The 17,712-nt window shown below is 42.5% G+C and overlaps 1 protein-coding gene and 1 long non-coding RNA gene across 3 annotated transcripts in view; one reads left to right on the top strand and one right to left on the bottom strand.

Moving 5' to 3' along the window:
- LOC144782228 (uncharacterized) overlaps positions 1-17,712 on the top strand; it is a 211,921-nt gene that overhangs the window by 4,696 nt on the left and 189,513 nt on the right. The window lies entirely within an intron of this gene.
- Positions 1-17,712, bottom strand: part of DNAH1 (dynein axonemal heavy chain 1) — a 1,443,760-nt gene that overhangs the window by 1,392,974 nt on the left and 33,074 nt on the right. For both annotated transcript variants that reach the window (XM_078661462.1, XM_078661463.1), the window contains exons 4-6: positions 15,013-15,085; positions 14,748-14,922; positions 11,584-11,740 (exon numbers count right to left, since the gene is read on the bottom strand). In XM_078661462.1, the coding sequence (XP_078517588.1) occupies positions 11,584-11,740; positions 14,748-14,922; positions 15,013-15,085 (405 nt within the window). The remainder of the gene's footprint in view (positions 1-11,583; positions 11,741-14,747; positions 14,923-15,012; positions 15,086-17,712) is intronic.

Raw genomic sequence — 17,712 nt, 5'->3', positions numbered from 1 at the left:
CGAAGCGAACGACGATGATTCAAAACCAATGCTGGACAGACAACAAGACATGATCCAGGTTCTGAATGTTCAGCTCACAGAAATTACAGGTTTTTCTATTTTTCGTGTTCTGGGACCAGTTTACTGTTAAGTTGTTAAAAGGTAAACATGTGACATAGGGTGAGCCATTGTCGAAGTCCATGTTCTAGATTCCAGGATAAATATTTCTGAGAAATTCTCGGAGAATTTGCCCTGGCTATTATCTTTAATCTCTCTTAGGAATTACAAAATGTTATATCTCTATTATAGCTGATCTTACCACTTATGGTTTTTAAAAAGGATTTAAATTCTAAAAGGTGGGAGGGTAATCACTGATTCTTCTTGTACACAGAAAACATTAAGTGCCAAAGAGAAATCACGATAGAGGGAATATTTACCTACAATACCACCGAAAATTTCTTGACACATGAAACCTCTTAATAAATAAGGCTCGCTATTTTATAACTGCTATCCCCAACATAAAACCCTGGATAAACCTCAGATATAGGAGCTTATTAAGCCAAATTCCAGTCTAATAACCGCTGGTGGAACTAACGTGTTAAAATGAGATAGTTTACGTAAAATCTGGCCTTCAATCCTATCTAAAAAACTCCAGTCCTTTACAGGGATTGATTCGATAGCATTAAAGCAGAGTCAGAGGGATTTTCGCTTTGAAAACCATCGGCAGATATAAAAAATTCCTTCTGCCCATTGCACTATAGAAAATACGCAAACCATTAGCGTGAGATACAGCTTTGCAGGAACTGTGCTCGATATGAAGTTTATTCTTCGTGCTGCCCGCTATTAGTTTCCCTAAGTAAAGATATGAATCTACCACCTCCAGCTTTTCATGACCAATTTGCCACTTAAAATTACTTTATTTTCTACTTCTGTTACATTTCATGATAAAAATGTTGCTTTTTGATATATTTATCTTCGAAAAAAGTGCCACTGTGTAATTCTGTAATGGTATCAACTTTTTGTTCAGCCCAATAGGGGTTAGGTCCATCACTGCTATATCGTCAGTATATAGGAGACATGCAAAAGAACGTCTGCCTATCTTTGGTGCATCTCCCTCTAACTGAGAAAAACATTCGGGTAAATCTGCTATATATAAGGAAAATAGCAGTGGTGCTAATAAACAACCTTGTTTCAGGCCATTTTCTATGTGAATTACAGATGATAAGCTTCGGTTTCCTCCCTTTAATATCTGGCACAAAGTTTGAGAATGTAAGGCAATAATTAAAGATAGCAGGGGAGAGAGCACTCCCATTTTATGCAATTTTCTCCATAGTGTTGGCAGGTCTACCTTATCAAAGGCCGTTGAAAAATCTATAAAGGCCATATACAATGCTGACCTATGAGAAATCGTGTATTTCTCCTCAATTGGTTTCAACATGGAGATGTTATCCAGGGTGGAATGATTTTTCCTAAAACCTGCTTGCTCTATAGGGAGGACCTGCTTCTCCATCACCCATTCAGTGAGGTGATCAAGAATACTGAGCGCAAATATTTTTCCCGCCGCATCTAATAAGGCTATTTGCCCATAGTTACCCGGATCGGTTCTAGGGCCATTTTTGTACAGAGGGGTTAAAATACTTCCAGACCAAGATGGTGGTGTCTTCCCCTGAGAGTAGCAAAAATTAAACAATGGAGCTAGGTAAGTGGCCCACAAAAGTGGCTCCTCTTTAATTACCGTCAAGGGGATTTCATCAGGATCCACTGCTCCTAAGGATCTCATTTTTTTAATAAATCCTCCCACGTCACTCATTGAGGGCGCATAGTTGAATACAGGGGTTTCGAATGAGTAGGGTACGGTGGGGACAGAGCTGGTAGAATTAAAATTTGCAGAGTAGAGTTTGACCAGAAGGGGAGAGATTTCACTTTTGTACCAGAGCAGTCAGCGATTATTTCCCCAATACATTTTAGAATTTTTTTTAAGCCGCCTCTTAACTGCACCCATACACCATCTTCCATTATTTGCTTTAAGGAGCATTTTTTTCTGTCTTTTCCTCTTTAATAGGTTTATTAGATTACTTTGTTCGAGAGAAAAATTCAGGAACTGAGCCCTCACTAATTTATTTATTTCCCTATTTATAATAAGCATTGGATTAAAATGTGATCTCCGTTTAGCTGAAACATGCGATGATTTACATGATGTAGCCAGAGAACCTACATTTTGGGAAAAGGCTTCGAGTAAATCAGATTGAAGAGAGTCACACTCAGCCATTACTAAGTACTGCTGTTCTCTTATCAGAGCTGTTAGGCTCGCTTTTAATTTAGAGGTCGCTTGAGTGTTCCAATGAATTCTACCATTTGTTGCATTAAACCCTACTGTGCTGCCTTTAAATTTCCAGGGGCATACCTTAGCACAAGTAAATTCAAATTTAGAGCAGGTCAACATGTGGTTGTTAAAATAATTTCCCAAAACTTCCAAATTATCAGTTTACAAATGAAATCTGCAGAAACAAGTAGATAATCCATAATAGATCTCCCAGTTGGTGCCTTATGAGTATAATTTGCTGGAATATCGTTTTCTAACCTGCCATTAGCAATTATAAGGTCGAAGCTTCTCAGACCTTCGAGTAATGTGACTCCTCTTTTGTCTGTCCTGCTTTTATTCAGAAAATGGGCAGGGGGAATGTTTAAGGCTTTGTTTTTTCGGGTGCTAGAAAATACCCTTATACTATGAGAAGAGACTTTAGAATTCAAATCTCCATCTAAGATTAGGAACCTGCATCTTCACTTTCCAAGGTAGAGGAGATAAAAACAAATAGGTCCTTAGTCGGTGGAGAGTAAGATACATCAGGAGGTAAATATGCATTTACGATCAACAGGGAATTTGAGTGATCCTGGGCATCCTTGAGATCTAGCTTAATCGCCTGAATTAAGTTGGAGGCATGAAAACATTCTTTATATGTCCAACTAAGACTTGTACTTAGCATAATAGTAATACCTCCTTTAGCATGTCCTCTATTTACAGGGAGCACAGGCCGGCCCAGCACTAAATAATCTTCAGTGGACCAGTTCTTTGTGATCCAAGTCACTTGTAGACATATTCTATCAGCACTCTGCTCTTTCAAAAATAAGAGTTTGGGTTTGGTTGGAGCTTAAGCCATCTGCGTTCCAAGATATCACATTAATATCCTTGCTAGGAAGAATTCCCAAATTTTAAGCCTAAGGATCTATTTGTATTAAGAGCACCTGCTACCCAACTCCATTTCTTATCTTCCTCATCTGCAGGAAGTACATGATGGGTCGTTTTCTCTATGAGGAGCGAGACCCTCCTTCTTCTTTACCAAGGGAGACCTGCAATATCCTCTCTCTCTCCGGGAAGGGTATGCCCCTTGTGGTGATTTCTGGATAAGTGATAGACTGCTGATTTTGGAACACTTTTTTTTGGCTAGCTCCTCTTCGGGTATAAGAACGTCAATACCACCGCAACGTAATTTATCACTGTGTCTTTCAAAAAAGAGAGGGTTTTCCAGAAAACCAGAAAGGACTGGGTATCTATAGTATCAAAAAAGGTTTCCTTTCTGTGATATTAACTTTTTGTGGGGTGACCAATAGGCCTACACACTCCTGTTAACAAGTTAGTACATAGGTAAATATTTCTACACGACACTTGAATATCTTTCTCTTTCAAATTTATTCTTTATAAACATGTATATTAAAACCATTTTTGATCCACATTATATGTGACAATTTTACAATCATATACACTGATACAGATTTCACATTTCCTATAACGATTCCTTTTCAATACCAAATCAGAGTGAACAGTACATATAAATAAAATCAATAATGAAAAACAATATAAAAATATATAACAATTTGTTACACAATCATAAAATCAGCGAAAAAGTCCTTTTGTCGACGCGTTTCGGTGCCTTTGTTCCAAATCTTATAACACCTTCTTCCGGACAGAGCTTTGGTTAAAAACAATGTTTCTTCAATTTAGGTTATCTTGCCATAAATCTGGACTTGGGGTTCTGGACCTTTCGTGTTTCTATGCTTATTGGTCCTCTTCGTGGGTATTATGTGTATATATACCACGGTTTTTGAACAGAGAGACTAACGTTATCTGTGTCAATTCTCTTGTCTGCGACTTTCAATCTGCGCAGGATCTTGTTCATAAAACGGGCTCAGGTGATACCATCTAAGTGTATGTCCCGGTCGTTTCAATAAACCTTGTTTTCAACAGAGATTCCTGCACGTTATAATATCACGGGGTATTGCACTGGTCTCCCCCTTTTTTTTTTATATATTGTTCACTTTTAGCCACTGGATACTGCTGTTGCAACCTTGTTGCCCGTGTTGCGTTACGTCCGACACGTCCGCTCTCTCATCAGACTTTTTCGCTGATTTTATGATTGTGTAACACATTATTATATATTTTTATATTGTGTTTCATTATTGATTTTATTTATATGTACTGTTCACTCTGATTTGGTATTGAAAAGGAATCGTTATAGGAAATGCGAAATCTTTATCAGGGTATATGATTGTAAAATTGTCACATATAATGTGGATCAAAAAATGGTTTTAATATACATGTTTATAAAGAATACATTTGAAAGAGAAAGATATTCAAGTGTTGTGTAGAAATATTTACCTATGTACTAACTTGTTAACAGGAGTGTGTAGGCCTATTGGTCACCCCACAAAAAGTTAATATCACAGAAAGGAAACCTTTGTTGATACATTTATCACTGTGTGACATTATCAAATGGGAGATATCTTTGGATGCAAACGTTACTCTTGCTCCCCTAGGATTATTATTATATTTTTAAACCTGAACAAGAGCAAGGTCATTGCTTCAGATCATTTGGAGGCCAGTGATTTCAGCAAAGCAACCCAACAGGAAGGGCCTATTCATAAATGGTTCATGGTCAAAAATAAACGAAAAATCCAAGGTGCAAGGGGCAAAAGGTGAGTGATTGACTTGGCAGGTTACCTCAGGAAGATTTTCAGTAGGATTATAAATGACATTATTACCTAAGGAGGAAGCAAATAGTGAAGTATTAGGGTTCAAATTACTCTGAACAGTAGGGGGAACGCATATATCCAATACAAATGCATCTTGGGAGGATTGAATTGGAGCACTTGGGTTCTAAGAAGGGGCATATGGCCCCAATAGGTTGATTTCTGCTTGACCATCTTCCTTCTTCATAACATTTGAATCGGGGATAGATGATAGATTGAGAATTAGATTAGGGTCAAAGCGTAGCCGTTTTGCCCTTTTTTTATTTATCCTTCAACGGTTTCCCCTTTTTTCCTTCTTCCTCTTCTTACAGAACCTGTTACTTTTATTTTTGGTATCTTTTTCGTTAGTGGGTGAGCAACCAACTTTTAGTCCCTCCACTATAGGATGCTCAGGAGATTTTGCACCCGTTTTTAGGAAAATGGGGAAAACTTTTTGAATTATACTTGAATTTTCCTTCTTAGCTTGCAGGCGAGACGTAGAAAAAGCTACTGAGGCTAAAGTCTCAGGATCGAAAAGCTGCTGTAGAGAGGAGGGGTGTAGTTTGTCGAGTATATCTTAATGTTCTTTACCTTTCAATTTGATTTTGTTTTTCCTACTAGAGAAGGGCTTATCAGCCTGAGCGCCAAATTCCCGCCCTTTAGCGTGGGGAAGCGAGCCTGATGGAGTAGAACTGAGCTGATTGGGACTATCCTCCAAAAATAGAGGAGGAGAGGACCCCGTCCCAGGATTAGGCTTACGGGAAAGAAGTAGGCCACCTTTACCAGGCGATAGTCTTTGCTCAGAGGCTATGAACTTAGTCAGAGCTAGAAGAGAATCCAGAGTGAAGTTGGAGTTACTTACTGATTTCTCCATTAAGGCTAAGATAGAAGACAGCACTCTTTCCAGGCAAAGTAATGATTCTGACATCAGCATTTTTGAGTCTAGATTATTATTTAAGGGGTGAAAATTCGGGGGTAAATCAGGAGTAGACGATCCCCGTGAATTTAATATGCTTGTTCTGCTGGGCGTACTACTAAACATCTTTACGGGGCGATCCTGAGAGGGATCACGAGAATTGAAGGAAAGTGAAGTAGCAGGAACATGAATCCTGGACGACTCCAGATTAGGTGCGTGAGACATCTTAGAAACATCTTAGAAGACTGATTTATAATAGTGTTGAGGTCAGGAAGAGTAAAATCTTTCATTATGTGGTCTCCAACTTTTAGGACTAGATGAGGCACCCTTTCAAGTTGGGAGACTCCGTTAGCAAGAGAGTGGATGGTTACATTTGCCAGCAAAGAGTCAGCCACCCTAGATTTCGAATTGGACATCCCTAGACCAAGTTCCTTCAGTTTTGGGAGATAGTTTAATAGATACTACTGGTGATGATTTTCCAGGGTCACCTTTAGCCTCTCCGTGCGCTTCTCGAGTGGACTCCAACATCCCTGCCGAATTTAAGCTTGTCGCTTTTTTTGGAAAAAAGGAAGAGATGGCATAGAAACTTCTCAAGATGTTTATTTGTAATGAGTTGTTCCTTAAAAAATTAGCTTTAGGTTTTTTGCACGCTCTTATATATAGCAGCATAACAGAGCGCAATTTCTTTACAGTCATAGCTTAGTCTTTTAATCTTTAAAGTTCTCCTATGGGCAGGTGCTAATGTAAACCTTAAGAGGGCAGGGGCGAACGAGTGGAGCGAGTACAAAAAATGCAGTCGGGGAAAAGTGGGGTGATATATATATATATATAGGGTTGACCCCCACAGGCTCACCCACTGACTCACCGTGCCCCCACCATGCCTTTCTTGTCCCTACTCCTTGCTCCTTTTGCACAATTAATTTCTGCAGCTTCTTCAGCACGTTCAACCCCTCAGCAACCCTCTGAACCTGTAAATCTGTTGGTCTATTGAAGGTTCCCCAGGTGGTTGGTGGCGGATAACAGGCGGGACAAAGCACACCTGCCAACTGGAAATAGACTGGAGTAAGGGACACTAATGCGAAGGAACCCTTAGCCGGCTAGCACAACCAGAGAGGCACAGCTCCAATGCGCCGCTCATGCAACACCGAGCGCCGAGCTCCCATGCTCCAACGCACTGCTCCGCTCGCAGACACACTGCTCCGGATCAATTAGTGCTGGCGATCATAGGCTATGGGCTATGGGCTGTAGGCTGTAGGACAGAAGCGTTAAAACTGAAGTTGGTCAGTGGCAGTATGGAATTACAGCCGGACTAGTGATGGATAGCGAGGATTATGGTGAGACGGTGGGGGTCTGGAGCAGGAGCGAGGTCACGACAAACGGAGCTCACAAGGTTATGTTGCAGACTGCACCTGAACTAGTCAGGCTGCCTCCGCAAGACACCAAGGGCACACACTTTCTGCGACTGACTGCTAAAGGGCAGCCATGCTTGCCTCCAACAATCACCTGCACGATCCTCTGTCTCCAGTAGACTCCAGTGGACTCCAACAGGGTCTTTCCCTCACCAAGCTAGACGGCTGTGGGCGGTTGTGGAGGGTTATGGTCTGGGCGGGTCAGGCGGGGGTCAGGCGAGGGTTTGGTGGAGTTGTGCAGTGCCGAGCCGGGAGGGGGAGGGGCGGTAAGCTCCGCAGGTTTTCCCCGCTTGCGCTCGCCCGCCCGGGCGGGCACTTCAGCCTCTCTCCACCTCTCACCATTCGTATCTGTTCTGTTCCGTTCGCCCCACTACGTTCACTCTGTAGTTTCCGCGGCTCCACAGCCCGCTCCGCCGTCAGCCTGCTTGCTCTCTCGCACCCACAATCACATGCACAGGTCACAATTCAATTCCATGAAAGGCCGATTTAGCCTGCCACCCTCAATTAATCAGTACATTGGGTGCCATTAAACTGGTCAATAGTAAAACCTGTTATAGCCTTAAGAAATAGGGAAACACCCATCACATCGGGGTCAAAACATCGCGGTGCGATGACATCGCATGGTCGTTCACATCGCATGCTTTTAGTACGCATGCTACAACGGCGCGATGCCATTAACATCGCATGAAATTACAACGCATGCGATGTTAAGATGCCATTACAATTTGGAATTAATCTGAACGTACCTTGGAATTCATCAGAAACTGCAAAAAATGCAGACCGGCACGTATCTTAACAGAAACGGGCTTTTCCTTGTAAAAAGACTGTCACGTACCTTGGAATTAATCAACTTGGAATTAATCTGAACGTACCTTAGAATTAATCAGAAACGGCCTTTTGTGAAAAAATGCTGGTACATACCTTGGAATTAATGTGGGCTGACGTATAGCTGTGCAGACTTTGGTGCTGTCAGCCAGGGTTCGACCCTCCTATCAACGCCACTTTTTATGTATTCACAGCCTAGATATGTCAATTTAAAATAAAAGATGGCAATATTGATGGCTGTCTGGATGGATGGATGGATGGATGGAGGGATGGGTGGGTGGGTGTATGGGTGGATGGGTGGATGGATGGGTGTATGGGTGATGGATGCATGTATGGGTGCTGGGTGGGGGGTGGATGGATGCGTCTGGATGGATGGATGGATGGGTGTATGGGTGGATGGATGGGTGTATGGGTGGATGGATACATGTATGGGTGCTGGGTGGGGGGTGGATGGATGCATGGATGGGTGCTGGGTGGGGGGTGGATGAATGCATGGATGGGTGCTGGGTGGATGGATGCATGGATGAATGGATGGATAAAAGTGTGGATGGGTGCATGGCGGCGGATGGATTAATGGATGGGTGTATGGGTGGATGGATGCATGTATGGATGCTGGGTGGGGGTGGATTAATGCATGGATGGGAGCTGGGTGGGGGGTGGATGGATGCATGGATAGGTGCTGGGTGGGGGTGGATGGATGCATGGAAGAATGGATGGATAAAAGTGTGGATGGGTGCATGGCGGCGGATGGATTAATGGATGGCTGTATGGGTGGATGGATGCATGGATGGGTGCTGGGTGGGGGGTGGATGAATGCATGGATGGGTGCTGGGTGGGGGGTGGATGGATGCATGGAGGGGGGGGCATCCTCGTCTCCCCCGAACGTCTGCAGTACATCTATGGTACCTCCAGGGTAGCCATTCTGCATCACAAGTTCTCCTGGTCTTCTGAGTGGTCATCCACTGTACGCTCCAGATCATCAACATGCCCCGATCTCCTTAATGTTACACTTAAGGTCGTGAAGGCAGGCTTTGAATTACGTCTTGAGAGCCAATTTCAGACGTTATTTCCTGGAGGAAATTGTTCATGTAAGCCTGCCTGAGTGGCAGTCTCTGGGTCACCGGGCGTGGATGCGGTAGGAGAATTGATGGTAGCCATAGTCGGGGGCCTGATTTCAGCCACAAAGAAGTGACGGGCTGTCCCTAGGATGGCTGGTTGGGATGTCTTTGCCACGTGGAATGGCAGAGGGAAGGTCCGCATATTCAATAGCTGCGCGGATCCAGGACAGTCGTGGTATGATCCCCGTGTTAGAGATCTGCGAGGGGCTCCCTAAACAGTCCAATCTGGAGTAAGCGACAGGTGAGAAAGGCCCTGGAGAGAGCACCACAGCCAGAGCAGGCCTTCCACAGGTGACTACGCAGGGGCCCCAAGAGCCAAAGCGCAGTTTGTCACTGAGTCCAGAATAGTGAAAGCTAGGCCCTAAGGTAGGGCCATGGAGACAGCAGGAAAGTCAGACCCGTCGCCCCCCAATAGTGTTAGAGCGGTGCCAAAGTGCTGGGTCAACAAGCCCAATAGCTGCGACAGGTCAGCAGCATGGGAGGAGGGCAGTGCCAAAGGGGTGGGTGGCGAGCATGTGCAAAGGAACTATGAGAGACAATAAGTGAAGCCACGTGGAGCCCAGGAAGGAGTGAGGCTCAGTGGGGGCAAAGGCAGTGACACAGGGGTAAGGGTAGGGAGCAAAGCCCTCTGCACGGTTTGGCGTCCGAGCGCCCTGTACCTCTGGTGTAGGACCATGACGCCCGGCAAGCTCAGGTCGGTCCAGAGACCTCTCCTCTGGCCGTCATAGTGATGGTGGCAAGCTCCAGCCCAGGTCACAAGTGTCATTCGCTGATTTTTGCTTCCTTCTCGCAGCATCGCGTGGGGGCCGCAGCACAAAGCTGCAATCTTGTGCAGGCCACTCTGCTCTACAGGGGTCCAGGGAGCAATGTGCAGGCTCCCTGAGGCCACCCAGGAGCAGCGAGGAGATTTTAAACCTGGCACAAACATCGCGTTGTCATGTCACGCGATGTAACCGCTGCCATGTGACACGCTATCCAATGATATGCCCGCATTAGCGTCGCAACAACGTGTGATGCAAACTATAGCGATGTAAGCACCGTTGTGATGTAAATGACGCGCTGTAAACGCGCGCGAAATGAAAGTTCACAATGGATCGTCATACAACCATGAAATAGCCGGACGTACAGTATGAAGGGATATCTAAAAAACTGGCACAACTATGATGATGAGTATTATTATTCTTATTAATATTATTATTAGATTATTAGTATTAGTAGTAGTAGTAGCAGTGGTAGTAATAGTAAAGAAGACTTGTATATTGTACGAATAATGTGAAACTAAGTATGGGTGTCACATGGTCATACTTCTATAGAAATGTTGGCTGGTGTAGGATATCAGTAGTACATCTTTTTACTAGACTACTTTCTTGTTCTATTATGTTGGAAATTGTGTGGTTCAGTCTGATCTATATATTAAGGTTGTTATGCCACGTACTAATCACTGGGTGGGACTGTTGTTGTGAGGTGTGAGGCTCTACATTGTGAAAACTCAACTCTTGAGAAGATATCTTAATATATTTGTCTGGTTATCTCCAGTTTAATAGATCGCAGGTTAGGCAGGTATTCTCACATCTAGAGAGAGAAACCATGTCCACTTGTTTCTAACATAGTTTAGAAGATGTTACACCTATTTAATCTCTAGTTGAAAGTGGCTTGGTAGAGATATGCTATAGCCTCAACTGTAATGGGGGCAAATTGGTAGAACAGTCCTGTATTCTGACAACAGGGACGTTTTGATGAAATACTTTATGCTTTTATATCTACAGAGGGTGGATCTAGATGCAAGTTAATCTGAATTCATACTGGGGGTGGTTTTGGATGAGTTGGTCCGGATTCCCACTGGTAAGGAAAAGTCTGTATGGGGAAATGCACTGTTGTCTTGTTGTTCCTACGTAACAATAATGTTGAGGCATGAAGGGTTTTTTTTCTCACAAGTTTCATAGTCACCTCCAGTCTTCAGTCGAATGGCGTCATGATTCAAATATGTCTTTACAAGTTTACTTAAGGAAACGTTGTACAACTGCCACTAGTCTTATCTCTTGAAGAGGTTAGACAAGCACAGTGGCACTGTATTCCTACCAGAGGATAGGCAGCAGAGCCTTGGTGCTTTACTCTGTTGACAGGCTGGGTGTTAGGCAGATGAGTACAACTCCTCTAAGGGAAATTCTGCTGGCCCTCTGTCTTACCTCTGCTTTATCTCCATGTTCAATGTAGTGTCATATTTAGAGGAAAGACAGAGGAACATTTTTCTTAGAAAATGCGGATGGGTAACGGTGGCCTATAATATATTTGGAGAGAAGAATGTATTCACAGAGATGTCTCTCAATCTTACCTCGAGGGGAAGGTAGGTGTTCAAAGGTGGTCCTGCCTTGTTTTCAATGGTTGGTGGATTCGCTGGATCTGGATGGCGTGGCATTAGTTGATTGGAATCTATACCTTCTTGAGCTAAGAGCTGAGCGATATCCATACTCAAGAACAGCCTCCTCCTTCTGTATAGAGAACCAAGGAATTCTTAATGATATTCAAAATGTAAAGTTTTAAATGTAGTACTAAAGGTCAAGTGTTTAATAAGCTAGTGCGCAAAAGTCAAATGTTTATTTACCAAACACCCATGATTGCACTGAAACAGTCCAACTGAACACATATTTTAACAAAGGTTATCAAATGGTCTCTTTTTCACTGCATATACCAGAACAGTGTGTATCCCAGACAATGTACTGAAGAATGGTAAACAATTGTATTAACTGACTAGTGGTTGTAGCATACATAGTCTTTGGGCCTTTGTTTGAGAAGGGCACAAACAGGACAGCATGCTCCCACAGAACACTGTTTTCTGTACCATTTTCTGTGAGCTGCATCCCTATTTTGACGGCATTATAGAGAGATATTGCCAAGGACTGAATGACCATCCACTCTGTCATCAGAAATATCCATTTGACAGCAGTAATGCTGGCTGAAATAGGATGGCCACATAAATTAGGGGGAGGGGTTAGGGGTCTGATGGCATTTCTACCGATAACCCCCCCTGAACAACACTGCCGTTTCACCCATTGCAATCTCAACAGAAAACTGTGGAAAGGTCCCTGACCTGTTGTGATAACATTCCCACCTCATCAATGACTACAACTGTAGGTCGAGCCCAAGAAATGAGCTCGTCTCTGAGGTACATTTTTTGTATCCACATTTAAACTGTTTTTCAGGCTGAGGCCTGTGTCACCGGGGTGAGGAGTTAACCAAGCCAATGGGAAGTGTCATAGACACTTAGGGGAGGGGCGAAGAAAAAAGGGCGTAGTACTCACAGAGAGTAGTGGGGTGGGGAACTCTTAGGGAAAGGAATGAGAGCATATGCCACCATAGTAATTGTTTACATGCATCAGCTCATGACGTGCAGGCTATAGCCACTGTCAATGACAACTAACTACTACACAGCCAAGCAACTACAGATTTTGCAGCATGTCTGTAGAAGCAGTGCCTTCTCCACACCGGCCGATTGATGGAAAGGCTACCAAATGTTAAATTAATCCCTTTTACTTTAACAAAGTGCAGCAGGCCTACACTCTGGGAAGTAAAATAACTTGTTGGCAATCCTGGATGCAGCAGGAAAGACTACTGACTTCTCACTTTGCAACAGGATAGTCTGTGTTATTAACAGTGTACAGGAAAATCATCTAGGCCACCTTCTATCACACCCTGTCTCCTATGTGTAGCAAACAATTATATTTCTTATCTGCTGCACAAAAAGTCCAACATTCACATCCTTCAAAGATTGACATAATGTTGGACTATCGTTCACGCTCCAAGACAATGCGTGGAAAGTACTTGTTGCAGTGTAATGACTTCAGTTTAACAATGATATGAATCTATAAGGCATAGTGTCCAGCCATGTATACGCTCAACAGGGCAGACAGGACATACACATATTTTGAATGATATCCCACATACACCAAAATCTCAATAGCATCCTAACTCTGAACAAATTAAGATCATCTAGAAAGGAAGGAGAACCAATTCAGGAGGCCAATGAGTTCCCATCTGCAGAAAAGGGTATACGAAAAGGCACCAAGAAATAAAACATTCCCAAAATATGGGCATCTCAATCAGCAAGCAAGGGGAGAATATAGTCTATCATTTGAAGGCGGGCCACTCTCTGGAGCAAAGCCACCTTGATAGCAAATGGCACTTTCAGAGAATTGATATGGGTTTACTATTCAGAGGGCACTGCTTTCTCAATTAATTTAACAAGAAAGTGAGACAGTTAATTGAGTAAGATTGGAAAGTTCAGTGGGGTCCAGCCAGGCTTTCCTAAAGATTATAAAAAGTGGAGCTTAACCAAATTTCAAGGCTGGGGAAAAACCTTAAGGACTGAGTGGAATTCAATTGTGTCGTTTGTTTTTGAGGCCTTGGATCTTTTCCATGATTCTGAGGGGAATGCAAACAACATGTGAATTTATGAAATATGTAGTGCTGATATGTAGTATGTATCTGAATACCTTTTTGGGGGTGTCACCTAGTATGTCAGTACCAGTGATGCTTTGGCCAGTAAATTATTCAAAAGGTGAACCGTTCCCTGATCACTAAAGTGTGATATTCAGTCAATAAAATAATGAGAATCAACTACAAAAAATCGTTTTTTACAAAATGACAAATCTAAATTGCAGCAATCCATTGATAATGACTGATATATATGTTTACGTATCTAAACAAGGCAGACCAAGGAAGCTGAGCAGTTACACACACCTAATATATATTTCCTTGGTCTTAATGAATAGCTGGACATTCGGTACATGAATGGTTGTATTACATAGAAGAAAATCACGGTACCAAGAGGATTAATAACCATCGAAACTGACAAATATATTTTTCAATTGTACGTAAAATTATGAATAGCCATATAAATTTCCTACCAGTTTTAGGGCTTTTTGTATCTTTGTTAGTCTTTTCTGTTCAAAGGATTCAAAATGTACTCTGCATTGTCATTGAATAGTTGCCCTTTGTCGAAGTCGTTTTGGATTTTGCCAGTGGACCCCAGATATTTTACTTAGTGGTACTTCTGTGATCGGTGAGAAACCTCATCTTACATTTACTGATTGGCCCACAACTCACATGAACTAAGGATTCCACTGGTCTCCCAGTTGCACATGGCACTCCAACTGTCAATTATTCACAAGAAGAGGCAAGCCAGAACATTTTGAGATAGAATTCAATTGAAGACATAGATTTGGCACAATAGCAAGCACCATGCTATAGCCAAATTAATGTCAACTTCACAGTTTAAACATGCACTTAAAATATAAGAAATAATCATGAAGTAAAACAGTAAATCAAGCACTTCACTAACAATCTTTTAGATAAGACCACAGGTTAAAGAAACATTTAGCAAGGCTTTGGCTTGCCTACACATTGAATGTGGAATCAAAACCAAACAGATATTAGTATCGATCCAGCCTCAAGACATTTTTGTCCTACCTACATCTATTCCTGACTTTCAGTGGTTACCTGTCAATCTCTACTTTTCGAGGGCTCTGCCCTGGAACCACCTGATAGGGAAGCTGAACTTTAGGATTATAGGCTTGACCAGGGAAATCTGACTTCTGCTTCACTTCTGTGGTTGGTCCAAAAACCTGTTTATCCAGATATGGCTGCAAGTCTTGTGGAGACTGGAAAGTTGTGACTGCAAAATAAGCATCAGTGGAAACATATGAGCACTTCATAAATCAAGACTAGATTTAGCACAAAGGCTGGGTATGCAAGATCACTTTACCTTTTGGTGTATGTTGCTCTTTTTCCGCCTTCCAGATTAACTCCTGCTGCACCTCCGGCCCAGCATTTACATTCTAAAAGAAAAAAAGACTCATAATTCTGCAGACACTTGGACAACTCAGCAGTAAATATTTCTTGTTTTGTAATAGATTAAGCAAACTGATATTTTAAACAAAAGTATTATAGGTTCCAGGGAAAAGTTACACTCTTCTAGAAGATTATTTTGAATATTTTTGATGTCCACATGATGTCACATATGCCGCCCACTAGGCCCGGATTACACGTGTACTGGATTTGAGCGCGAGGTGGTCGGAGGATACGTTTCGAGCTTTTATCCCTACATCTGGATGTTCCACATTTTTCTCCCTGGAATGTCGAATTATATGTAGACCTGGAATTACCAGGTCTAATTCGATGCAGAATCCCCATTGCCAAAGAGATCTTTGCACTGCAGAGCCCTGAAGGAGGGATGTGGAAAGGGCATGAAGACAGGACTGAGCAATTCATGCTTCCTCCGTGCTGTCGCAGGGAGTCAGATATAGGCTGGCTTTATTTATGGCCACCTCCACTGGCCAATCCTCCTGCAATTTAACCAACTGGTAAAATCGCCCCCAGTATTCCCTCACCCAGAAAATCGAGGTGCAGTTGTGATCAGGCGGAGCACTATATCCGCCAGAGATCGGGTTGCAAGAACCACTGTTAAACAGGCGGAATACTTTAAAATGTTCATAAGAAAAAGGCTTTCTTTAGCGAGGTGTCCTGGCTAAGCACTCCTCCAACATGTCAGAATATATGATCACCGCTATTTCCCCACCCCTGGATTTACTGTTACCAAGTTTCCCAGTAATTCCAAGGACATGTTTCCATGCTAATTTCTGTATTTCTCCCCCCTGATATTTCATACTGAGATTTCAGCTGCTGTCCCCCAAATCATCTCGCTATTCTCAGTTAAGAGACCAGACTCAGAGCTACTTATTATTTTTGGGATACTGGCCCTTAACCAATGTGCTATCATCGTTGCTCCCCAAACGAGGTATCACTAATCACTACGGTCCATATTCACAAAGAATGTAGAAAATATAGATTTGCAGATCTGCACCCATGTTCAAGTGAAGATTTACTACTTTCAGCAATTCAGAAACATTTCCAGGGATATGCAAGGAAACTGCGTCCAGGGATATGCAAGGAAACTGCGAAAGGTGGAGGATTCCATGCATATCCCTAGGAAGGTAGTGTGACATTCCCAGAGGAATCCTATTCTCACAATACAGAGTTCTCTTCAGCGGAAAACTCTACAAAGGCCAAATAGAATCCCCTGAGAATAGGCATATTTTATTTCTCTTTGGGGGTAAAGTATTTTATCCAGAGGAAAAAACCCTTCTGCTACACCCCCACCAATTCTGTTCATGATATATATCACTTAAAAATCCAACCCTTTTCAGCATGAAAAAAGGAACGAAAATAATTTGTGAATGACAACAAACAGCCATGACTGTGGGTGTTCACAAACTTCCAATGCTAACTATACCTTGCAATGCTCAGTTTCCCATCCCTTGAGTGGGATTTATAGGTAAGGAGAACTCCACATTTGGGACATGTAAATGGGCTTACTCCTGCCAGAAATCCATTTGTGAATTTCTGGCAGGCATAAAAAGGTAAATTTAGTCGTACATCTATGTTTACAACCAAATTTACCTTAGTGAATATGGCCTTTTGCTTCCAAGTAGGAAAAGGCCCTCAATTTTATTGACCTGTTCATCACTCTTGTGTATCCCAACAAAGTGGATATTTTAAAACGCGATCGCATGTTTGCCGAACATCTGAAGTTTTGGGTGGAAGTACTTCACAGAAATATGTTGATTTTACACCTTCAAGTAATTATCGGTCTGTCTACGGACAGCTTACGCTGGGCGCCACAGCTCGTGTCATCAACCCCCAAAAGCATACAGAAAAACGTTGGATCCATCCTTTGGGTCACTGGTGGGAGGGCACCCTTTAGCCATTGCTTGGAAAAAGTATCGTTCACATTTTCAATTACCACAGAGGAGAATTGTTCTCTCACTGCTAGCAATTGAGTACTAGCTCTGATATTCCTCTAGCTTGAATAGTACTTCCTACACCCAGAGTAAGGATAGGGAAGTGAAGCATTCCCAAACTGCAATGGAGTCATATTTGTTCTCCAATGTTTCCACTCTCCTGTGGACACTGAAGTAAAGATGGCTTTACACCTAAATGTGTTTTTGCTCCTAAATGAGTCGCGTTCTACTAATCGTGTTCAACATGCTAGTGTGCACAAAAGGGATTGTGCACCATAATGTTCTTTCAAGCAAATGTGATGCCATAATGATGCACATCTTTCACACCTCGTATGACAACTTACTTACCTACAACGTACAACCTACATTATCTCTTTGTGCTAAGTACGTTTGAAACTATATGCCATACCAAGTCCTGCTCACATTGAGCCAAGGTTTATTTGCGCACCTAAACGTGATTTTTTCTTCTCCATATGTTTTTGCACCTGAAAGTGTCTCCACACTCCTCTATTAGTGTTGCATAACAAGCAATTTTGCACCTGCATGTGTTTGCACATTCCTGTTACTGTACACCAAGTGTAATGTAGCACCTTAATGTGATTTGTACTAACCAAAAGGGTTTCCACGCTCATGGAGATGTTGGACCTAGAAGTGTTTTTGCACAT

The sequence above is a fragment of the Lissotriton helveticus genome, chromosome 9 (assembly GCF_964261635.1).
Source record: "Lissotriton helveticus chromosome 9, aLisHel1.1, whole genome shotgun sequence".
Classification (NCBI taxonomy): Eukaryota; Metazoa; Chordata; class Amphibia; order Caudata; family Salamandridae; genus Lissotriton; species Lissotriton helveticus.
Note: the sequence above shows the minus strand (reverse complement) of the source record. Positions and strands in the feature narration are given on the sequence as shown.